Source organism: Tympanuchus pallidicinctus, unplaced genomic scaffold (assembly GCF_026119805.1).
Source record: "Tympanuchus pallidicinctus isolate F22 unplaced genomic scaffold, pur_lepc_1.0 scaffold28, whole genome shotgun sequence".
In the NCBI taxonomy this organism is placed as follows: Eukaryota; Metazoa; Chordata; class Aves; order Galliformes; family Phasianidae; genus Tympanuchus; species Tympanuchus pallidicinctus.
This window is the reverse complement of record NW_026294745.1, coordinates 3540785-3558895: the sequence shown is the minus strand read 5'-3', so window position 1 is coordinate 3558895 and position 18111 is coordinate 3540785. Positions and strand designations below refer to the sequence as shown.

Below are 18111 nucleotides of genomic sequence, written 5' to 3'. Positions count from 1 at the left end.
ACTGAATCAATCAGAGAAGCAACGTAATTAATCATGACTGGGCTGCACGAAAGTTGCACACATCAGAAACAAGAGTCCTGGATTTGTTCGTGCTGATGGTGGGCATGGAGATGAGCAAGATGAATAGTGACACTGCCATGAACTGTGCCTGACTGCTGTCTTCTCCTGCCATCCATCATCATCACCACATGTTGGGTGGGAAAGGGAAGCAGTTCACAAAAGAAGGATCAGAACAGTGAAAATCTTTCATACATCTCTATTCTCTCCTCCAAAAGCAGCTTAAATTTTGTTTCAGCTGTTAGGCAGTGGATGCAGTACATCAACACAGAAATGACAGAAACAGCCCCCTCCCCTCAGAAAAGAGAAGTTAGCTTGTCAAGCCATGTAAAGCATTTTAATTACAATTTGTATAACATGTATAAATAAATATTACATTCTTTCAGTCTACAATGCATACTAGGCTTATCGTGTTAAAACGTCCGTCTATGTTACTGGGTGGCAGGATTGATTTTGTCTGAGTAAAAAAACAAAACAAAACAAAACAACCAACAAAAACAAATGACAACAAAAAACAACAAAGGAACAACAGCAAAAGAAACCTCCCCTAACAACAAACTATTGAGTTAATAATTAAAAGAAAAAAAAAAACCAAAACATCAGTAAAGACAGGACGATGCAAGTGCTTCCAGCTGACAGTCAAGACATAATACTGCTTTCCAAAAGGCTGGATATACCATCTTCCTTGGAGTGACCACAGGTTTGGGATGTCAGAGGTTTTTTGATCTGCGTCTCCACTGGTGTAAACTGGCACTGAGTCAATGCAGTTCTGCCAGTTTATACAACTAATCAACTATTTTGTATTTCCTTCAGATTCATTACTGGTTTTGTATTATTTTTTTAATACAGAATAACAGATGTACTGTCTAAAAAATTCAATCTTAGCTGGTTTAATGGCAAAAATATAAGTATATATATATATTTTTAGTTCAACACAGAGCTCTAGGTATTCCTTGATCTTGCTTCAGTAACATTTCTCCCCCTCTGAACAGCAATCTCAGTACAAGGAAATACAAGTCTGGGAACAACTCGTGTTCATTCTTCCAATCTCAAAGCTTAGTGAGAGCCGGTGACATAAAAGGAACAGAAACTTACAGAATGAAATCATGAACTCATGAACTTGGAAAAAAAAAACCACCGAAATCCAGACTGTATATATTTGGCCTGTGATGGTCTCTGTTCCAGGTACACTTAAAATAAACCAGTGGATACTTCCACGTGCTAATGCAAAACAGCACCTTCTTCCCCAGGTGAAACATGGGAACTTTGGTTGTGGAAACGTAAAACAAATAATGAAACAAACAACCCAAACCTGAAATCAAAATGAACATTTCTTCCAAATGGAACATATTTCTAGCTAGAATGAAACAACTGAGGCTTTTGCTTTCAGAAGAGACACAAGATGAAAACTGTTCCATATTTGTCCTCTGAATTCTTTAAGTAACAGGAGATTTTTACAGCCAACTTAGAAATAAAATATTCTTGGTCCACTGCAGACTTCCTGCACTGAAATTTTTCCTGATTTTAAGATAATTAGAACAAAAATACAAACAGGAAAAATGACTGTTTCAATCTAGAAGACAAACAGAAAAGTAAAAATAAAAATAGCAAGTAATTTCTTTCTCCTTCATATTTAATGCCAAAGACGTATCTTCACTTCAAATGAAGAGAAAGAACCAGACTGAGTTACAGTATGAAGTCTTCTTATGGGTCATATGTCCATAACTGGGATGTTCTATTGAAATATGAACAAGTCATTCTTTGCTTCTTGCTTATTCTTTTTAAGGTCTTATATTCTCTTTATCTTTTATTCTTTTTTTTTTTTCCTGAATATTTTTGGTACTTTGAAACATCAGTATGATTACTGTTTCTGTGACCCATTATATATATTTTCACCACCTCACCTTGCCCAGTTCATTATACTGGCCACACCGTCTCCTTGTTCCTTTCTGCTATTTATATCCCAATTCCTAAATCCATGAAAAGCTTTTGGGAAAGCAAAGCAAAGTGAAAAACCTGAAGAAAAATACACGTAGCCACAGACAGTTTGGCAACTTTCTTTCCCTGATTGTAAAATACTGCCTCATAATTTCTCCTGTGGATCCTTTTCCCACCCCCTCTTCTGTCCCAATATATACTGTAGAACTGAAGGCATCAAGGTGTGGTTAAACCCCCTCTTCCCCTCTCCCAAAAAGAAAAAAAATCCCAGCAAGGAGCTACACTTTATCTTTGAGTTTCTCCATGTAGTTTCTTATCTCTTTGGAGTCCCCCAGGTCCATATCCTGGCACACCCACTTAATGTCATCGTCATTGCTACTTAGGATTGAATTGACAGTCGGACAACCATCGTCGGGTGGGATGGTGGTGAATGTTGTGAATTTTACCCGCTTCCTTTTCGAAGTCGGCGAATGTAAAGGTTCGGATTTCTGTTCCTTTACGAGCTTCCCCCCTGAGTCAGCGCTCCTGTGAATCTGGCTCTGAATGTTCTTCTGAGCACTGCCGTTGAGGAGCTGGTTGCTCTCCTCACAACCCGTCCCTCGGTCAATAATAGTTGTGTGTTCATCCTGCTGAGGCAATGCATCTGCTGTGTTCTCCAGCAGTTCTGCTTCATTTCCCAGCCAGACCCAGTCGTGGGAATGGGTCATAGTGGTCTGTCCTTCCACCAGAACCTGTTTGTGACGGTACTTAAGTGCAAATGTTGCACAGTTTATTAGGAAGACCAGAATTGCCAGGCAGAAGACCCCTAGCAGAGCATACATCCCAATCTCCAGATCACTAAGGCCCCGAGGTGTTTGCACCAGATCATTTTCCTCCATGCCTGCGTTGCCTTTTGGGAGATCTACTTGAGCAGGGAAGTTGGTGAAGTCTATAGGAATGTTCTGCAGCTGGCTATCATCTGAGAGTTTCCCACCGTCCAGCTTGTTGTTTTTAATCACTTTATTTTTTATCACAGATTTTGCTGTGGTGCTGACTTTCCTGATGGTGCTTTCCTCTCTCTCTGATGAAGAGCCACCATAGTACCGTCCCTCCTGGCCATAACGCTCCTGGTCAGGCGCTTTGTGCCGGCGGTCGCTGGCATGGTTTTCAATCTCCTCACCATCGTAATCTCCACCTGTATCAGAGTCTGCATCATTCTGGCCAAACTTGACTTTGATGTTGCCATTCCCCACAGCCAGGATACTTTTCCTCTTAGACTTCTGGCAGGCTTCAGAAATCATCATGTCCACCTTGACTAAGGTACCCTGACCTTCACCTTCTGCTGCCACAACCGGCCATTTCAGGGCAGCATTCTGATGGACCGAGACAACAGCTTCATCTAATGATACAGCAGAAAGAGAGAAGTCCTTAGAGTCATAAATGTCCAACGGAGTAACAGAGCTGTCACTGAACTGAATCCAGGTGCTTACCACAGCTTCCTGAAAGGAGAGGGGTATGGTTAAAGACAGGATCTCAAATACAACAGCTAAACCCACGGCCGCTCACTGATCTCTCAGCTCTGAATGAAAGCTGGAGGAAATGGGAGACAAAGTCTCTGCACTGCACTTAGAGCAAACCAGGCTTCAGCCGACAGGGCAGAAGGCTGGTCTCGTTTTTCACTGACATTCCACTGCTACCCTTCCTGCAAGTGTTTTGCAAAAGAACATATGAAATAATGCATGTGAGATGCCCGCAATACCAAAGTATCCATTACTGAGTTACAATTTACATAATTCACAAAGAAAGCCATTCCTGTTATACAAAACCTGGAAAAGACAAAACAGAAAAATTACTATAGGCACTTGAAGATAAGAAGTTTTCCTCATGTCGCCCATGCACAGGTATCACAGGAAGCTGTCAAATCCAACAAGGCATAAGTATCTTTGCAGGAATAAAGAGCTATCTGGGTATCTTGGCAATGGTTTGAGCAGAAGATTCACCTGAAAGAAAAAGAGCCATGGAACAATTCCATTTTTCAGGTCTGTTCTATCGAAATATACTTTATCCTTGAGATAGTGAAAAGCTCTTCTGCATTTCTGTGTCAAGGAGAGGAGGATGAGGATTCTGGTGTGATCTCTATGATATTAACAGAAATGGCTTGGATTTAATTGGACTGTCTTTGTTCTCTGCAGGCAGCACTGCTAGAAGTCATCATTAGAAGAAAATACAAAGCTAGAGGTCAGCTGTTTGCCATTTGAATCCAATCCAGATGATATAGATATTTACTTCTCCATGTCTCAGTAGCTTTGTTTGCAGGAGATTTCTTTATTTTTTCATTTGCTCTATGTCCTGCCTCTTAAGCCAGCAGACATGCAGGCAGATTGCTGGAGTGCAGCTTCACACAAAAGCTAAGTTCTTTTCTTCACCAGACTTAAACTGCAGATGGGCCTAATAACTTTACACATGGGTACATCAGAACAACTGGGCTGAAAATCACCACTGGGGAAAAACATTGCCACCCTGTTACCATCCAGGCATAATACAAATTTACAACCCAATATGGTTTCCAATTGGTTACAATTTGCTATGCTATGGTTATAAACAAAGGGAATTGCTACTCTTCTAGTTAAATTTAAAGCTTTTCAATGGAAACAGCAAGGGGAATTTAGCTACTCAGAAGGTTGGACTATACTGAATACATGATTTCCAAAGTGCTATCAGCAAGTTCCTGAGGGACTGAAAGAAGGAAAATAAGTTGTGGCACAACAAGAAAGAAGGCAAAGTTCTCAATGATTCACATGTGCTTCAAATAGCTGAAACAGAGCCAAAGTAGCTCAAGAGCTGTTAAGGGTAAAATGCGTAAGGAAATTTAAACAGCTGATCTTTCATTAGAGAAACAACCCTAAAATGGCTGAAAAGACTGAAGCATAGAGTTAGATGGCACAGCTTAAACATACATCATAGAAATCTGTAGCAGAGCAAACTCAGCCATGGGAAAATTAAAAAATAAAAGTTCTATGGATATGTGTAGGGAGAAAAAGATGCATTTCCACTTGTAATTCAACTACACTATTGCCTTCCTTCACCCTAAAAAAGGAGGAGGTGTCCAGCATGGAGAATTTCAGCCCAAATGGCAAGAAATCTGCAATCAAAATTAAAGCTTTTATTTTGTCCACTATTTCTTTATTAGTCTGCATGCCTGATTTTATGAAGCAGGGGTAGAGAAGAAAGAAATGAGATGAGATTTCCAGACACACATGATTTACTACAAATATCAGCGGTATGCAATACCTTAGGTGCTATTTTTTCCAGTACTGAGTTTTTTTGTTTCCAAAAGACCATTTTTTTCATAGGAAGAACCAATTTATTCACGACACGACACAACACAACACACACTGTCATGCTTATACTATGGATGGTGTTAATTAGAAGGGTGGGAAAAAAGAGTGAAAGAGAGATGGAATCTCAAATCGTGCCAAAATATACTGCATCAGCCCCAATATTCCATTCAGCAACAGATCATTTCCTCTCATTCACATTGTTAAAGGCAAGCTGAAGGCAAAGGAAGGAAGTGAATTTCCCAAATGATTATAAATTCTGAAAAGCTAAAAAGAAAAAGAAAAAGAAATGATTTAGTACCATGTCCTTCAAAGAGCTGTTTCTGCAAATCCTACGTACCGCATCAATAAATCCCCTCCGAATCTCTGACAGGGACCTCCAATTACTATCAGCAGATGAAGATGGATGGGAGCCCTCTTACCTGCAAAGCTCTTGCCCTCAATGTGATGCCCTCAAGACTGAAGTGACAAATACTTGCATTCATTAATTATTAAGCATAAACAAATAGTCTGAGGGATTCTCTCTCCAGTTTTTCTTCCCTCCACTTTTCCTTTCACTTATGCACACACACACACAAACACTCAGTTGTACTCTGTGAGCAAATGAACCACAGCTACACATTAGTGTCAGCCTCTCTTAGAGAGCAGGATGATTTATATGGTGGCTGTGATGATGTGAAGTGAGTCAGATACTGCATATTAGATCACATTAATGACAGCACAATCCAAAACAGAAGAGATGAAGAAACTACTTTCCACAACCATTTGTAAATACCATGATTTTCCTAAACACATAAAATATTTATATCAGGATATATTTTGTCTATATTTTTTCTTGTGCTTTTGCCATTCTCCTGCATTCTAAGTACAATTACACAGCAGATCAGCAAGTGTGACAGTTTTTCTTCATCTGCTGCAGTTTCTCACCTTTTCTATGTTGCTGTTTATCTGTCCAAAGATGCCACTTGATAAATCTTCTTGGATAGCCCTGAGTTTTGCTTTCTACTAGTATTGTTATCTTTTATTATCTACATAATGCTTAGGTGGATAAAAATAGGGGGAAATCACAGTGAATATGACAGGTACATATTCATGTGACATGGTATTAATGGAAACTGAGAAGATCGTATTGCCTGATCTGGAATGTTCCAACTCCCCCCCTGTATGAGTCAACCAAAAACACCACTGCTTGCTGGCTATGCCTGTTCCACCTAGGGAAAACTACCAGGCTCACTCTCCAGAAGGCAACCTGAATGCAGGAAGCAGAGCTGGTTGGGAAGCTCGGCAGAAAGCACATAAGACAGAGACCTAATGGGTCCTGCAGAGCTGGGACTTGCACAAGTTGCCTGTGGAAATCTAGGAGCCAGACTGCTGATTTTTTTGCCCTCGGAAGCCTCAAATATCCTTTGAAAGTCTGGCATCTTATCGTGTTTCACTGAGCCCATCTGTGGCATCACAGAAACCTTTTGGCATGAAAGATTATGATTACAAAGCATCCTTGCTCAAAAAATCTGGGGTTAGCTTTACACCAGGGCATGATACCTTGTATTCTTCAGGCAAAAATTAGAGAAATAAGATATTTAGGACTGATTGTATTTTAGAGAACACTGATGCTTAGAAACATGCATGAGAGGACTTATCAATATATTTTACCTCATCCCATGACAAGAGTTCTTCAAATGCCCTTCGTTCACCAAAGCACATGTAATAGTAGCTGTGAATAAGCCCTAAACTTCTGGTGTCAGCTGCAATAGTCTTGGAGTGAGGCAAGACACCAAAGGAAAAAAGGACAGCTGAACAGCTCTGCAGAAAATACCACCCCTCCCCACCCCCCCCCAAAAAATAATAATAATAAAAGAAAAGGTAACACTGTTCTCAGCTTCCTCTATTAGACCAGCTCTGATAGTTCCATCTGGGGACTTGAATGCTGAAATGGGTTTCCCAAGAAATATCAAAGTATTACATGTGCATTTATTTTTAAGCCTGTGGCTTGTGTAGTAAAAATTGGGCTTGATCATTATGATGTGGAAATGAAAAGCAGCCAACACTCAGATCTTAATTCAAACCATGCATTCCCTTACTGTGTATTTCTTTCTCTTCTTTTTGTCCAGTCTGCTAATTTGAAATTCCTTTCCAGTGGGAATTTGCTTGTATTTGCAAAGGAAGAATTCAGATTCTTATCTAACAACACATCATTTCTCTTTCTCATGCTGCTCAATCCCGTTATCATACAAGGTGCCATTACATTCATTGCTCTATCAGTTTAAAGAATATAGAAACACAATTTAAAAGTAATTTACACTGCAAGAACAAAGTAATGAATCCACACCATAAAAATACCCTCAATATCCATTACTTAACTCTGAGATGTCAGTGAACTCCCAGAAATAGCTTTCATGAAGGACACAAGCTAAAAAAGGACACTATTGTGTCAATCCAAAGGGCAGGGATGTGTAAAAACTCCAGCTTGTCATCCTGGCTCAAGTGACACTGAGCACCCTCACCTCCTATCAGGGGGAAAGCTGACATCTTGCAGGACACTCCCTGAGGTTACAGATGACCTCATAGTGCTGGGTCCTGCCACTGATGTCAACATGAGCTACACACACGGAGAAGAACTTGGCCTTTAAAAAGTGCTAACACTGCTCTTTTTGATTCCATAGAAAATATCTTCAGTTTTCTAGTAGCGCTGAGAGATGCTTTAATACATACAGTTATTTACTAAGGGCTTTCTTTTGTCTTTCTTCCACTTTATCCGCTGCCAGTTCATTACACTACATGCCATACCCTGCAGTGACGAAAAAGCTGTGATATGACTGAGCTTCCCCTGAAGAGCTAGCAGAAATGTAAGAGCCCTTGAAGCTCATTCAGATCTGAAAACACTTAACCACTGAAGATTTTCTTTTATTTACATTTTGAAGAAGGCTTTAAGATAGCAGTGTTTATTTGAACAAGTCTGCAAGCCAAATGGAACAGCTTTCCTACCTGAGCAGATTGCCACTAAAAACATACTGTGCACAGCTACAGTTTCCAAATTTTGAGAAAATATTTCAACTTACTACTTAAAATTTGGTTAACCTCCACTTATTTTCAGGCACCTAAATCATTAGTCCATTTTCAGCATTAAAGAACTAGCCATTGATTTCAAGAAACGGAGGTGTGGGCTCAGCATCCCACAAGGTCACCTCAGGTAATTAGTTGCCTAACGATAGGTAGAGACACCTAATTTCAGGCATCTGAGAGTAAAAGGAAGGAAAAAGTGGCCTATCTGTTTTGAATTGCTAAATGTTTGGGAAAACTGTGAACTTTTTCAGGACTTGTGCTTTGGTTGCTGTGTTACCTGTGCAGAAATGATGTGTGTAACCAAGGAAATAATCTAGTCATTATGTTCACTGAAAGTCACAGATAAAATACTGAAGTCATTCCTATGATATTGAAGGATCTGTAATATCACAACTGTAAAGTGCTGTGCGTTTTCTATTCCACAATGGAGATGTACTGCTTAATCTGGTAGGAACAGTATTGTGCCTGCCAGAGTACCAAACACCCAAGCAAATTTGTTAATAGATGTTGAGGCTTGGCCATTGAAGATACTAAAGCGGAGCTAAGGAAAATACTTGACTAAGAACACACTGACATATAATAATATTGATATATATATAATTATTCCTGAGGAAAGGGACTTCAGCTATCCTAACTTCTATTTTGTTTCTCAGCTGCATCAGTGTGGCTCTTTGTAGGCTCAGGCAGTAGGGACAGCAGCATTGCCATGCTGCTCAGCACTACACAGAAGATACTGCTCAGAATGGAATATACCCAGTCTTTTCTGTAACAGAAATGTGCCACTTGGAGGAAACAGATACTGTTTCCCACAAGAAAATTCAGCTTCAACAGGAATATTTCACTAAAATTTTGTTCCAAAAGACAGACACTGGGAAAAAGTATTTCAAAACAAAACAGGTTTACATATTATTGTTTTTTTTGTTATTCCATAACTTGCCAATTGACGTGATACAGAATGTCATTTCATATCATACTACCGTGCCATAATACAATATGAGATGCCATATTGTACACTAATGATGTCATGTATAGTATGTCTTAATACGTTGTGTTTTGATAAGTATCTTTGCATACTCAGGCCTACAAATCTGAGTAATTGATGATAAATCTGTCAAACTTTCCAGATTCACAAGCTCTTTTATCTGCAATCAAAACCATGATTCTCCCAATGATGCTGCCATAGAAATGGTGTTCTGTCTACTTAATGCAATTGGATTAGGCATGATTTAGCTTTTACTTTTACGGTCTTTCTCTGAAGACACCATGTCAGAAGTGGTTTCTAAGCCCTGGAGAAAGGGCATAAATGGGTTAATTAGATAAGATTCTTATTTCTACAGGATACAGTAAATTGAGCAGATGGGCAGCATGTCCTCCTAGTTTAGTGACATTTTCCTGTCACTAAGTTATAAAACAATCTAAATTATTTTCATGTTCCAGAAAATTAGGTAGCAATAATCACAAAAATGGGCCATTAAGGTTGATTTGAGATGTAATACAGTTTCTCTTAGAGGAGTAGATGTAGGCAAAGTTAACTGCATGGTCCCCAGCCCCACTCCTCAAATTGGCTAACTGAGCAATGAACACAGATACATGTTTTGCTGCTGCTGCTGTTTTTAATCTGTTCCAACACAACTGTTTGCCTTGGTCTGGTGTTAATCCTTTTCCCTCTTTTCTACATGGGAACTGAGGACTGCTTGGAAGCCTCCTTTTCCAGAGATGGAAATTTGCTGGCTTAAATTAAGAATCACCATATTGACACCCTAATAATGAACTCCTCAAAATCTATTTGAAAAATAGAAGGACAGAGGAGACTGGAAGCCTGCTATGAATCCAGGAGGAAAAAGAAAAGTATTTGGCTTTCTTCTGCCTCTACTTTATAGCTCTTCAAAATATAAAATTGTTGTGATACTCAGAGCTCTTTGCTCTCTGGCATGGAAAACAAGGGCATGCTCATAAAGCAAACAGAGATCACTGTCCAGAGACTGTGTTGCAAAAATAACAGATGTTGCATTATTCAAAGAAAGGGTACTAAAAATGTAAATAATGCAAACTTTAGTATAGCCAGAACTCTTAGTGTGGATTAAGTCCATATCTGAAAGGAAGAAATGAGAAGACAGACCCAGAGTAATTCTGCAGAAAAGCAATTGCTGTAGACATGAGCTAGGATTACTTGTACACTTGATACTAAAATATCACATGTACTTTGCATTGATAAAACACTGTCCCCATTCCAAAAGGCAACAACAGTAAAAGCTGAGGTGTGAACTACCTGCTTAGGAGTATGAAGTAGCTCTTGAGCAACAGTTGTAGCCACAATGGCCCGACTACTTGCTGCGCTTGGCTGAAGAAAGAGTGAAAGCCCAGCCACCATCTGGACTCCAAGGTCTGTTATGGTCACTTTGTCATCTAGAACAGTCACTGTCTTCTCTGCCAGGATGGAGTCAGACAGAGGAGACAAAACCTTTAGAGAAACACAAAAGAATCAATTTAGAGAAGGGCCGATAATTTAAAATAATATCTCTTATGTTCACTGTTCTTCTTGTCTCCAAAGCCTAAAGCATAAAACCTAGTGGGAGAGTGCACTGAAAAGGCAGTCTGATTTCAAATGGTGTGTGGAAAAAACATTCAGTACAGTGGTTATTCCTAAGGGAGATTAGACACATTTAGGATTTGTCCTTTGCTTCTTTGCCTGGTAATTCCTGTAGTAGGATATCCTTCCCTTCAACAAATTTGAGAGCCATACTGCTGTCTTTATGGGAACTTTGGAGGGCATTGTTCACATATATATTGTCCTCTCCACTTTCTCCATTTCATAGGAAAGCTTTATTCAGATTTCGTGCATTGGGTTTCCTCAGCTGGAGAAGAACTGAGACATGGTATTGTCAATTTCCACTATTGGCCTTTCAGGGTTAATTCACCAGGCTGGATTTTTGTTTCCTGAGTTAACGTTTAACTAAGTCAAAAGAAAATAGGCATTATCTAAAGGTCTTCGTGTCATAAAGTCAAAATGATGCTCATCAGTTGACTGGTGATAGTCTGCATCTGTGTAGGACAAGGACTCTGACTTCTCACAACCTGCAATTGCTGCCTTTTCTAAATGCCTCTGAAGGCCACATGTCCCACTCCTGGTCATTCAGCATGTCTTGCACTGTCACTAACTTGGTTGAATGTCCCCTCACTAACACTGTGTGTGACACTCTAGAAGGTCACAGGAATGTAATGGGAAATTATCCTGTTTCAAGACAGAGGAAAGCTGTACTGTATTTTGTGCCCATGTATAGATTCTCTAAGTGAATGGTAGAATGTGGCAGCCCAGAGCACAGTACCTGCATTGTTGTCATTCCTACTTCCCGTCCGATTAAAATCCTTCCTTCCTGCAGCTTTGCAATGTGAGGTTCTTCCAGCTTCATAAAATCCATTACGAGGTCTGTAATGTCAAACTGCCAATCTGAGCCCAGCAGGTAGCTCAGCTGACCCCAAGGGCTAGAATCCTCAGCTACAAACTGTGTCAGGACTCGCACCATGGCATGCTGGTACTGGAGAGTGCATCCTCTTCCTTTCCGTTCATCTTCATCTTCATCATCACTGTCTCTGGTGGGTCTTTTTGATTTAAAAAAAAAAAAAAAAAGAGTAAAGAATCATTTTCAGGAAAATTAGCCAAACTAACACTGGAGTGCTAGTGGAGAGGATTCCCTTAAGTTATTAAGCCCTCCCTTCTGTTGTGTTAAGATCATTGCTAATTCGTGGCTATTCAGCACTAAAAAGAACAACACAAATGAACAACAACACTTCTTCATCTAAGTTGGTATGTGTGAACAACAGTTACTATCACAAAGTTTTATGCTCTGTTGAGCATGATAGACACAAACACAAGAATTCCACAGACTTTAAAACCTTTATTAGACCTGCAAATGTCCAGAGCAAAACTAAAGCTTCCAGTGCTGTTGTTACACAAGGAAAGATGCTGCATTTTGGTGCAGAAGCAGCAGTTCTTGCTGAGTTAAAATCAACTCTATTATTTCACAAAAATACCCAAGAACTCAAGCATCTCAAACACACCTTTTGTTGGAAACCACGGGGACTCGCCAGCCTTTTATTTGGCTCAGTTCTGTGTCCGAAATGTCTATCTGAAGAGGCAGGCGTGGGACCCAGACTGTGATTTGCAGAGGAGCGCTCAGATACTGATACGTGAAGTTCACGAGCACATTCACCTTGCCTTTCATTTCTTTGCCATTGACATAAACATAATCACATCTATCAGAAACCTAAGGTGAGGGAGAGAGAAAGAAGAAAACATAATTGTTGAAACAACACAGGCTCTAAGAGTAACCATCACAGCTCAAAACAAAACAAAACAAAACAGAAAACCCCCCAAAAGACACTCTTTTTGCTTGCTAATGACAACCTTTTAGAATGGGAGCAGATAAACACAAACATTAATTGCCTCTGCAGGTGCCTGAAAACTGGATACCAGTTATGAAAGTAGTGGTTGATCCTCTGTTTGCTATGCACTGTTCACAGTGCTGTGGATTTTGAAATGAGCGTGGTTCTTTCACAGCTTGGCCAAGAGGAACCTGAGAAACCATGACAGGTCTCAATGGTGGCAAGCAACAAATCGAAGCCCTACTCCAACAAGATTTGATTTTCAGCAGGAAGTGACACTGCTTTCAGTCCTCAAAACAAAGCTGACTTTGGAGTGGATTTCAGCCACTGCAGAATAACAGAAATCTATTCGTTCCCTCTGCAATAAACATTATCTACCTGTTTGTAAATGCTTACATTTTAGTTAAAGCTGTAAAGTATTTCTAAATACTGCAGTAGATTTACCATTAACATGTAAATACTGTCTTGAAATATAAGCAAGTATTATCATAGCCATGTAAGAGTTATATCAGTAATCACATCTTTAATCAATGTTGTAATTTACAGACCATTGAGTTTTCTCATTTATTACTTTACTGAGTACCAGTGATAAAATCACTCCCAAATATATAAATCATTAAGAGGGATGCAAATAGTATGAAGTGACTTCACGTGATAAAGTCATTGTCGTATCTATTCCTAAAGGTGTCATAAATGTCTGGGGAAATCCTGTGGTACATTAATCATATATTAAGTGGCTAGCAATGGGAGCTGTTATATTATTAAATGAGCTGACATGTCTGCAGAAATTAACAGTGAACCCAGCAGATTTCTTCCACTCCTGTTCTTGCTCCCATCCCATCAGATATATTTCAACACCCATAACAAATATTGGCAGTGGTGGTAATGTGTCTCTCCACCTGAACACATACCATCATCTGCTCCCTTTTACTTCCACTCAACACCATTTTATTCTAATGAAGATTTCCAACTGGAAACTTTCACATCCTCACACTCCTAGAACAGATGGGTGTCCTTTGTGATCACAGATACAGGAGCTGAATTTTTCCCAGTTTGACATATACACCCCACTTTGTATCCTTCGTCAGGTTTAAGCGCTGCCCACATTCTGGTAAAATAATTGATTGCAAAAGGAAACTTCAGAGAATATAATACAAACATTTTTATGACTCATTTACTAAGAAGGTTATGCTGTGGCTGGGCTCTGTTGACTGAAAACGGTTCTACAAGCTACAATAGAAGGCCCACCAGCTTTTCTAGGCTTCTCCCTCAGACCAAGGTTTAAAAGTCTGATGGTATCAACACAAATGGCATGCCCCATTTTTACACGTGTTAACTTGAACAGTAATCAGAAACGGTCTTTGTTCACACTAGGCTGTTTCAGAATGACTGCTCAATTTAATCTACAGGTACTATGCAGCAGAGATGTATAATGTGATACATACTACAATAGAGTGATTCACAACCCTGTCCTATATTTGCTGCTGTGGCTTTCTACAGTGCCTTTGCATCAGCTTCACCCTGGGAGAAGCAGCATCAGGAAAATGTTTCTCATGAAAATTACTACAGAACAGGCAAGTGAAGGCTACATGTCAGGAGTTCCAGCCTGGACTCCTTGACAACATCATCTCTGCCTAGAGCACAACTATTAGCACACACTGGGACAGTCAGCTTCCAGATTTGAGCTGCTGATATCTAGCACAAGCTTGCTGTCCAGCTGCAGCTGTCTCCATTGCACAAAAACAAGTGGCCAGTGGCTGACTATCAATGCTTGGCAGCATCAGACCCCCTTCTTCCAGCAGCTGACAATGTCTCTCCATCTCTGATAGAAATTTGGGAATTATTTTAACCAGATTTTTAATTCTTTGATAGCTGAAGTGAAAAGGAATTCATATCTAAACAAAGTAACAAAAAATTAATGATATCAATAGCACAACACCCTCAGTGAAAGTACAAGGAAGTCCTGGCTGACACTGAATCTGATTTCTTTCTTCTTCTATGATCTCAGGAAAGTCAGTTCAACTCTTTCTGTCTGTTTTCTCCCACTATTGCAAGCAATGCAGCCCAGGGAGCCTTGGTCAGAAGAGTCAGAAAGTCACAGCACCTGGAGAGCAGACCAATTTCTAGAGCCAAATCAGAAATAGCGCTCCTGGAGGACAAGATTCTATCTCTGGGTCAGCTGATAAAGCAGCTTCAGATATGACTCTTCTTTCCTTAGCTCTACCTTCCTCTGAGCAGAAGTCTTTGGGGAGGCTGGTCAGTGAGATCTAATTGAATCATGCTTGGAGCAGTAGCCACTCTCCTTCTGAAACTGGCTCCATCCTCTTCATTTCTATGGAGCTGATCCCAAAGGCAACTGGATGAGCCTTTGCAGTTAGTTGAACAAGCTTCTTATTTATACACATAGTAAGCCACATGCACATGCTAATACAAGATTCCTGATAACATATTTAGCTTCAGTCCTACCAGATCTGGTCTAGGTATATGATTTAATATTATCTAAAGCCCAACATTGTCAGTAACAGAACAAATGTGTCTGTCAGGGAAAAAATGCAATAACAACAGCAGCAAAACTGCAAGTCCTAAATGGTCCTGGGCTGAGATCCAAACTCTGTCTGTATTTGTAAAGCTGCTATATCCCTTCATGGGTACGCAACAAACAAATAGCTAAACAAATACATATAGCATCCTAAGGTAGTGGCTGCTGCAGCTAACAAGCAGCCCTTAAAATTGCTACAGGTTAATATTTAGTACCAGACATGCATCAGCAACAGTGGCAGGTCTTTATGACTTGCACTGAAAAAAACATTACTCTTTTCACCAAGTACAAGCAGCACTAATGTCCTTACACGTGCTCCTTCTGTTCCTTTATTTCCTATACAGGCATAACACAGAGAGAGTCTAGGAGGAGCACATTTGATATGGTATTACTGCATGCATTTCAACTTTGTGCCTTCAGGTATTCACTGTTCTTGAAGTAACACTGATTGCTTTTTACAAAGAAAGGCAACAGACTATCCAACTCATGCTGTACAGGGGTGAAAGGGAGAAGGGAACAGGATCTCAGCATCTAATTCACAATGCGAAGGCTAACTTGCAAAGCGGATGCCTGTCACAAAAAAATGCAGGAGTTATGTGTGCTGCATCAGTCCACTTAGCTCAGACTAACTCAGTCAGATGGAAGTAACAGCACAGCCAACTTGTTAGGAACAATTCAAAGCAGCCTTGGTGACACTATTTTGATCTTTACACACACGGGGTTTAAAAAAGATGAAAACAAGAATGATGGGGACAACCAAAAGCACTGTCCCGTGGAATCATAGAAGAAAGGTAGAAGGGAGATTTAAAAAGGGTAATAAATTAAACAGGATCATGTTAGAAATTCACATTATTTTTAATTTAAAAGGGATTTTTGTTTATGTATTTTAGATAGATAGATGAAAGTCTCTGTTTCCTTCAGGGCTTTGCAGTGCTTCTGAGAAGGTCACCAAACATTACAGTGACCAGCACTGCCCACAGTACTTCAAGAAGTCTCTAACAGAGAATGCAAGGCTGCAGACTGAGCAGAGATCTGTGTCTCTTCTCTTGTTGTATTTATGCTTTGACTACGAAGACAATTTCTGTCTGAAATGGCTTTTTATCTTTAGCTACAGAAGAAGTGAGAGATAATGAAGGGAAAGGCTGCTTAGCCACCACCTTTAAGTGATTGTTTTTTCCTTTCTGTGTAGCAGATCGGCGAAGAGTTTTGCATTATAAAGAGATTTCTGGTGCTACTTCAGCAGTTTCTTTCATTATTAAGCTGCATTCAGCTACTTTTCTCCTTTTCTCCATTTTTCTAACTTCTTTCTCCAGGTTAAAACTAAAATAAAGGAGCTAGATGGCTGAAGATGGGGCTAAGCACAGTTCTCTGGGGCTTTCTACTTTGTTTCTCCTTTTTTTCTGACATTGTATTTTTGTGTCCCTTTGCTACAAAGGCCATTGTCTTTCCAAATGGCTTGGACAGATTCACTCTGCAACAAATCACATTTTATTGAGCTGACAGAGCAAACTACTGCCTGGAAATCAAAAGAAGAGTCATTCTTGAATAGCTACCTATGGCACTCTGACTTTGTGATCTGGGGAGTGAATGTACCTTTCCACCTAGTAACAAACAAATTAACTGCAACAGATATTGGGTTTCCTAGTACCAGTCAAATGCAAAACCTCTGGGTCTTCCTTTTTCTTACTTATTTCAGATTAAGGTCTTGATCCCACAGTGAGGTCTGTATTGCAGAATTGCAAGAATCGAGATGGCTATCACAACATGAGCTGCCTGTCACACCATAAGGGGTGTGATAGTGTACTGCCTTGGACTCTGCAGCTATAAGAGGGCTGCTGACACTTCTGAAAGATTATCTCCCCCTTGTTGGCTAATTTCTGCTACAGATTACTAAGAAATTTTCATCCAATTACTGCTGGAGGCAGATAGTTTAAATAAGACAAATATCATGTCAAACATAAGCTGGGACTGTCTTTCAAAAGATGGCAAACTCAAAACGCTGTCTGCTCTGGTTTGTGTCAGTTGTACACAGGAGTGGAAAGAATAACAGCTATAAGATCCACAAATAAATGGTACCAACCATGTGAGCCTAGCATATAGCTTGTTTATCATCCAAGCAATTTTTCACCTCTAAAGACATTAATCCTTAGCAACAGGTCCCTGAAGAACAGTCCTGAAGGACAAAAAAGAGAAGCTTTTAATATGGCAATGCTGTTAAGTTTATGAAAACTGCAAATTAGTGAAGAATCTATCTGTTTTCTAAGAACAAATCTCTCTGGTTTACCCTTCACTAAACACCCTGAGGTTTAAAATTCTCAAAACTTTTAAATGGAACAGAAACGAAGAGAAATGGGAAAGCAATTCTAGGTGGACCTGCTTGAGTAGGGGAGCTGGACAAGGTGACCTTCAGAGATCCCTTTCAACCTCACCTATTCTGCAATTAAATAACATCATGTTATGATAATGGTAGAAGTCCTGGTATTCATTAGCCTTCTATACCTAGAAAGGCTAATTGCAAATAAAGACATAAATATTTCAATATCCATGGGATAAGTATTTTAAACTCTACTTTTGGTAGAGTTGCTTCACAAACTGATTGGCTTCCATCACTTGAAGGTATGAAAAAAGCAGAAGTGTCAGATAAATCAAAGGGAAGCAAATGCAGTAGAAAAGCAGCTTGGTAAGTACTTCATAGGATGTTAGCTGGCTACTGCTCTGTAAATACAGAGGGAGACTAAAATGATTAGAACTAACTTGTATTCTTAGAGAGAAGCTTTAGGTGTGACTGGCATGAGCAGTGACTGTGGGTGATGA

General features: G+C 39.8%; 1 protein-coding gene across 3 annotated transcripts in view; it reads right to left on the bottom strand.

Annotated features, from left to right (window-relative positions):
* Positions 1–243: 243 nt before the first annotated feature.
* Positions 244–18111, bottom strand: part of TMEM132C (transmembrane protein 132C) — a 180207-nt gene continuing 162339 nt past the window's right edge. For all 3 annotated transcript variants that reach the window (XM_052690812.1, XM_052690813.1, XM_052690814.1), the window contains 4 exons: positions 12435–12640; positions 11702–11975; positions 10645–10836; positions 244–3473 (listed from right to left, as the gene is read on the bottom strand). In XM_052690812.1, coding sequence (XP_052546772.1) covers positions 2274–3473; positions 10645–10836; positions 11702–11975; positions 12435–12640 — 1872 coding nt within the window. In that variant the 3' untranslated portion in view covers positions 244–2273. The remainder of the gene's footprint in view (positions 3474–10644; positions 10837–11701; positions 11976–12434; positions 12641–18111) is intronic.